The 6387-nt window shown below is 50.4% G+C and overlaps 2 protein-coding genes; both read right to left on the reverse strand.

Moving 5' to 3' along the window:
• Positions 1-222: 222 nt before the first annotated feature.
• Positions 223-2216, reverse strand: CHC_T00008706001 (F-box and leucine rich repeat containing protein). XM_005710859.1 is given in 2 exon segments: positions 223-722; positions 723-2216. 1 exon segment carries the CDS (start codon positions 2214-2216, stop codon positions 723-725), a length of 1494 nt encoding a protein of 497 aa, XP_005710916.1. The 3' UTR covers positions 223-722.
• A 1613-nt stretch (positions 2217-3829) lies between these two features.
• On the reverse strand, positions 3830-6010 carry CHC_T00007270001 (hypothetical protein). Its single transcript, XM_005710860.1, has one exon. It carries the CDS (start codon positions 6008-6010, stop codon positions 3830-3832), a length of 2181 nt encoding a protein of 726 aa, XP_005710917.1.
• Positions 6011-6387: the final 377 nt, after the last annotated feature.

A 6387-nucleotide genomic window follows, 5' to 3' on the forward strand; every position in this document is an offset into this window, starting at 1 on the left:
CTGCTGCAGTGCTACACCAGTTGCCTCACGGCCGTTCTACCCGGCGGATTTTCTCCCCTCAATATCTGCATAGCTTTATAATCTACATTTACTGGACTGCCGAGCAGCATGACTGGTCTAGCGAGGGCCTTTCTACCTGGCACTTTTCCAGTCCTGTACATTTGTATAACATAGGCTTTTGCATGTCGGTCAGCAGTGATTGGCTTCTTTATTTATATATACAGAAACACTCTCTGTATATTTTTACACAGATTAAATATTGGCACTGACAAGTCTTCCCAGCGAGCAGAAGAATCTCTCCGACCCATACAGTAGAAACAGTTCTTTGCTGAAAGGCACGCCTGTATCCCGCCAAGGCCGTAGGCACACACACAGTCCAGTGGCATTTTCAAGTTTGTTCTTTCCTAGATTGTCGTCTCGTGGAGACAGTGCGCCCCGAGAGGGTGTTACAGCTTATCTTCTGAGGTAAGGAGGTGGGCGTTCTGCGGCATATTCGTGCAGACTATGCTGCAGTTCTGACATCTTGAACTGCGATTGCCAAAGACGCACATTGCAAAGCCAATTACATACTGGCGCTTTCAAAGGATTCTCACATATCTACGGCATTCCAAGTTCGTACTGCATAAATAGACCGTACCCTTGCACGGATACTTTAGAGCAACCACCCCCTATTTACATTTCGAAGCTACGCGACAACAACTCACCTCGAAATCTAAGCTTGCTCATTTTCCATTTCTTGTGGTCGTGTGTGTCATGTGAGGTGCAGCATCCAATGGTGAGGACGATTGCGATGCGGCGGGCCCCGCATTTGATGACTCGTCCACCACTCTCAAGCGAAACGGGTCCTTGCGCACTCCTCGAGAAATATGCATACAGCCCACAGAGTTCAGAGACTCTAGCGCGGGAGAAATCGACAACAGCATCTCCAACGTCTCCTCTGTGGTACTCGTCCGCCTGATATCTAGTTCCCTCAACAACGGAAAACCTTGTCCGTCTTTAACGTCCAAGGAGCAAGTCAACGATCTGTTCTCCGCGACATCCAAATACGTCAGGCTTGGAGATAACGTATTGAACAACGTTTGCCACACTTCATCGTGCAAATCACAAGATTCGAGCGACAGCAACTTCAGCGGTGGCCATGGCAACTTGAACAAGAACGCAGTATCGATCATATCTCTAAAACGCACAACTGGACTTAAATGTAGCTCCCGGAGATGAGTGCTTTCACTAACGACGCGATCTAATAGTTTCGCGTCCACATCTACTTCACAAAGGTCTAGTCTCACAAGAGTTCTGAACCTGAAGTCGTCATCTTCCAGCTGGGGCCCTTCTATCCGCAGTTGGTCGGTGCAAGAGGACGCATTTAACTCTTCCAGAACTGCGTAGCTACGCATAAAACCTGGAAGGTTGAGCAATACGGTGCCAGTCTCAGATATATCTAGACACCGCAATGTGTCGTGAACGGGAATAAGTCTCGCGTGGAGACCTTCACCATGGAACGACTTACACCTGCTCACGGATATATCTTCCAATCGAGGGCATGCAAGTGCTATTTCACCAAGAAGAATATCAGTTAGGCTTGGGCAGCTTATCATGTGCAATACGCGTATGTTCAAGCACGCCTTGGCAAAGCTCAGAATTTTGGAGCCGGATAAGAAAGACGATGGGCTCAAACGAACTGTATGGAGTGCCTTGGAGCAGCGATCCGATATAACGTCAAGGTCATCATCTGTCATTTGATGATCATAGCGTGGAAAGTTTGGATAGCAATCGACCAGGTCAAGCGACTCAAGCTGATCTCCTGCTCTTGATGTTATAACATCTACAGCCAGTGCCAGCCCGCATCTTCTGCGTTTGAGAGCCTCTGAGGCGTCTTTTGCTCCTATTTCTTCATTCCTGTCCTTGCGCGACTCATACGTAACAAAGCGGTACAATCGTGACGAGCTTTGATCCCTGGCTCGCTGCGTTATGGGATCCTCAGCTTTTACACATTTCCACAACTCAGGGCTCTTAGCGACATCGGCAAATTTTTTGCATACTTCCATGAGCTTGCAAACCTCCGCGATTGAGTCGAGTTTCGCGAATATAAGACGAATCAACTTGGGGGGAAGGTCAAAGATCTTCACGTTGGCGACATCAGATGGCGTAGAACGCTTCGTAGAAGGCGCGTGAGTGTCGGACGCAGGGGATTGCTTGCTTTGGTCTCCGCCTGGCATACCTGATTTCAAAATGAAGTTGAAAAAAATGACATGCAAATTGGTACGGGCGGTGCTTTCGATGCTTTGCACCTCCCTTGATTGAAAACGCTGCGGCGATCAAAGTTCCAGCACGTGGATTGCAGTTGTGATGTAGATGAAAAGGCTGAAGTTTAGTACAAAGGCCGCTATCTCGTCGAGACAACGGCGAGCTGGAAATCAGATGGAGAGCAATGCTTCCAATAGCCGCATCTCTCTTCCGATGCCCTCCATACACTGGTCGGGATCCTTCGGCTGAAACTCCAACAGTAACCAGAACTGCGCAATGGAAACTGAACACCGATGTGCACAAGGCGTGGGGTGGAAGGGTGATAAGGTTTAGGAACTGCAACCTTCTCTCCAGAGAACCGGCCCGCAGATGCGATTGAGAGGGGCTGTGGTCGTCAAAATATGTGAGGCTTCAGATTTTAGCCAAAATTAGGCTCAGAATGGTACATGTCGCCCTTCCTCATGTACAGTGGTATGAACGATGAACGATAGAGGCCTCTGGGAAAGGCTCAGCATGTAAGCATCCTGCATGCCGTCCAGAGCTCATATTTTTGATTGCTGAGTAGCCTTGATCACATCGCTCTGTGAATAAACAGTGCCAATACATATCTGCACTGGAGCAAATCGGCCCCTTTTGTACTCCACGCAGAAAGTCGTTTTTTTTTGACACGTGCCAATTATTCCCCGTTTCACTCTCTTGCTCTGCCTTCAGTTTGAATTGCTTCTCCCTAGCTAGACTAGCTCGCTAGAAAGTGCGGTGCCGTTCTTTCACTGCCCGGTACGACGAGCAGAAGCATGACAAAGGGAAGCATTTTGCTTCGGGTGTCATTGTCTCCACTTGAGGCTGATCAAATTTCTAGCCTTACTATCCCACTGGCGTAAGACGTCTGTGCAGAGACTACACTCTCAGAAAATCAAGGCGTATCGGAATGAAGAGCGGGGTTATTCCATCGCTTGCGGCTCGCTTGGTCAGCGCTAAAAAGCTGCGTGAGTGGTGCAGATTCAACTTGCTCGCGATAGATGTCTCGAAGGAGTCCCGAGCTGCACCAAAGAAAGGGAACCATCGCAAGAAGGAGAATTCGGGTAGAGTCTCGGCTATCGTGCAGAATCACAAGATCATCAATGCTTTCTTCGAGGACATCGGCTTCCCAGCTCTTCCCAAAGATCACTCATTGCATCGGCAATGGGAGGCCCAACTTGAAGCTGTCCGGCGGGCGGAGAAACGCCAAGGGATGAGAAGAAGGCGCAGGCCTGCGCCCCCTGCTACGAAATGAAAGGAAGCTTCTCGAGGAAGCGATTCCGTCGTTCAATGTCCAGAATTTGCAATGTGTGTTGCTCAGCTTGATCTTACTTTACAACTCAGCCCTGACTAAAATCTACGGCTCCTTGCTACTATAGATGTTATTGCAGCCGCAGCGCTTACTCGCTTGGAAGTTGGCGACTGATTGGCATGGGAATAGACCCAGCTGTACAGGCATTTGCATGAGCTCGACCTCTCGACACATGCTATAGAAGAGCGAGATATGTACACTAACTAAACCAGGTCAGATTTCACTCTCAACGCACCGAGCTCTGGATCTCAACCCTCAAAACATGTTGTAAGTCCCGTTTTGAAGGCTTTCGCTTTGAGAGCCCGAATGGCCTCGACCAGATGAAACCACGGCTGAAACTGCGCGGAGTGATTCCTTCGTAGCAGAACCAGTCCCTCCATTTGCGGCATCAATTGCCGCAGCAAGAGCCTCTCGGGCAGCAATTTCATCTTGTGATGGCTCACCAGGTGAATTCGAAGGCGGAATATTTATGGCTGTCCCTTTCATCATTCGATCCATTAACGAAGATTGGGTGTCCTCGACCGCCTCATATGATCCCTGTGCCAGTTCTTCGAATCCACTATTAGCAAACACAGTTTTTCGTATTGGTTGACGATTTGATTCCGTCTGTTCTTGCTGTTTGGAGTTAGCTTTGGAGTGGCGTTCTCTTCGGAGTGAAGAACCGTAGACACTCGGTGCCCCAAAACTTTGTATCGGGGATAAATCGTGCGGTAATGAGGATGCGAAACCCTCTGGACTCAGAAAAGGAGGGACACCAACGGAAGTGCTCAGTGGAATCCCCACGTAATTATCATCTATACTTGAATTGATCAGGTTCAATCCTCTTGAGAACTCTGAGTCTGATGGAGTTTCACGTCTACCATGAGAATCCATGCGAAGGCCAATCTTGCGAGACATATCCATCTCCATCAGTGAGGGACCATTCGGCGCGGACGTGGCCAAGCGCGCAGGACGTACTTGTGAAGGTCGATGTGTGGGCACAGGATTTACGTGATTGGAAATTGGTGCGAGGCGTTGCCCAGTATCGCAGTTGCCTTGGGCCCTGTGGTTGACATCATTGCGAACAGTGTGGTTTGGGTCCCCGAAAGACATTCTCGTATTGAACCTCTCAATAAGGTCAAAGCCGGGCGGAAGGGCCATCCCGCTGTTGTCCTCTGGTGACGAAAGGGGACTGTTGGCTATCTTTGACAACATCAGGTGTCGGTTTTCGTTCTGGTGTGGTGGTCTGATCGGAACGTTGCGCCTCTCCCCTCCGACTGATAAAGTACTGTCATCAGAGCCATTTGGAAGCCGGTGCTGAGTCGGAAGCACAGTTTGGCCAAATATCCAAGGTGTGGATGCGGCCGTACCACTGCTGAGCACTGCTTTGAAACGCTGGTTCAACAATGTACTGTGGTCCTCAACCCACGCTTCTTCCATCTCGCAGTATGGAGAGCTGCAAACGTTGCATATCGACAAAGGTAAGGTGTTGTACGAAAGACAGGCGCAACATCTCCATGCTTTGTCAAGCGTCCCAGTCGTTAACTGATGCCCAGCGCATCCCGCGGCGTGCTTTCGCATTCCATCTTCGCAAACAGATGATTGCAAACGCTTGACGTAAACGGTCCACGGGTCAGACTCAAAGAAGCACTTTCGCCGACGGGAGATCCTCGGTCGCTTCGTCAGCCGACTGCCAATCTCTTCCACGCGAGGAAGGAGCTCGTTGATTTCACGCAGCAAACGCTCTCGAGCCGCTGCGGATGGCAAATGGGTCGGTCGAGTATGCTTTCTGGGGCTTGACATATGCAATACAGGTAGTGTTGCGACGACGTCATAGGCAGAGAGAAGACGTTGATGCATAGACCAAACGAGAAGTTGAGAACGAAGTGTTCTGGCGGCAATATCAGTGCTCCTTTTCAGCCATGTGATGGACAAATTAGATCTAGGGCTAATCCTCGGTTTCTTCTTTGCAGTTGGGTCGTCGTTTTGTCGACGCATGTGAAAGATGGCTTTAATGCCCTCATGCAAAGCGCGTTCTACCATGGCTCGGCCGTTTACGCTGCATGGAACTTCGTCCTTCAATTTGGCATTCGCTTTGCTTCCCGGTAAACCATCTGTCTTCGACACAGGGTGGGCATCAGAAAGGCGCTGCTCAATTGAAGGTGTGCCGGCATCGATTTTCGGGCGCTCGGTACACTCTTGGGCATCGGGGATATCGCAGGTGTCTTCATGTCTGAGATATGGGGTGTATTGGCTTTTCTGCGAAGTGCGTAGGGGATATTCCCAGTCATGTGTGACACTGACGAGCCGCAGTAATGTGGCGTAAGAGCGCCTGAGTGTCGGGATGCCAGCGCAGGCAAGAAGCAAGCTGTCAATATGTGCGTCCGTGACGATGTTGGGATTCCTGGCGAGAGCCTCAAGGGCGACGGGGTCTTGATACGCGCGAATTGTGCACATCCACGACTCGAAGATAGCATGACGCAAGTCGGCAGCAGGGATTGTGAGAAATTCTGCAGAAGGCGAGAGGCGCACTTGAACAGTGCGCTCTGGAAGGTTTCGATCTGCAATGACGACGAAGAAGTCTGCTGCGCTTGCGGCGATAACGTCCGGAACTGTGTCACTCGTGATTGGGGCAATGTTTGTGGGAGGTGGTACCTCGACCTCTGTCTGCAAGAAAACGTGGATTCCCTTGGATGCCAAGTTGAACAGGACATCGTGAGCATGACGCAGGAGGGGTACGGTAGCGGGGCCGTGGACAACAGCGATGTGCAGAGTTGGCGTGCGATGGGGCGGGGCGATGTGAGTGGCGACAAGTGCAGCAGCGGAAAACGCGG

This window comes from Chondrus crispus, genomic scaffold (assembly GCF_000350225.1).
Source record: "Chondrus crispus Stackhouse genomic scaffold, scaffold_69, whole genome shotgun sequence".
Lineage (NCBI taxonomy): Eukaryota > Rhodophyta > Florideophyceae > Gigartinales > Gigartinaceae > Chondrus > Chondrus crispus.

What these genes read in the sequence shown, in the direction of transcription:
- CHC_T00007270001 (XM_005710860.1), bottom strand. Translation starts at nt 6,010, where the DNA reads ATGTGCACAATTCGCGCGTATCAAGACCCCGTCGCCCTTGAGGCTCTC.
- CHC_T00008706001 (XM_005710859.1), bottom strand. Translation starts at nt 2,216, where the DNA reads ATGCCAGGCGGAGACCAAAGCAAGCAATCCCCTGCGTCCGACACTCAC.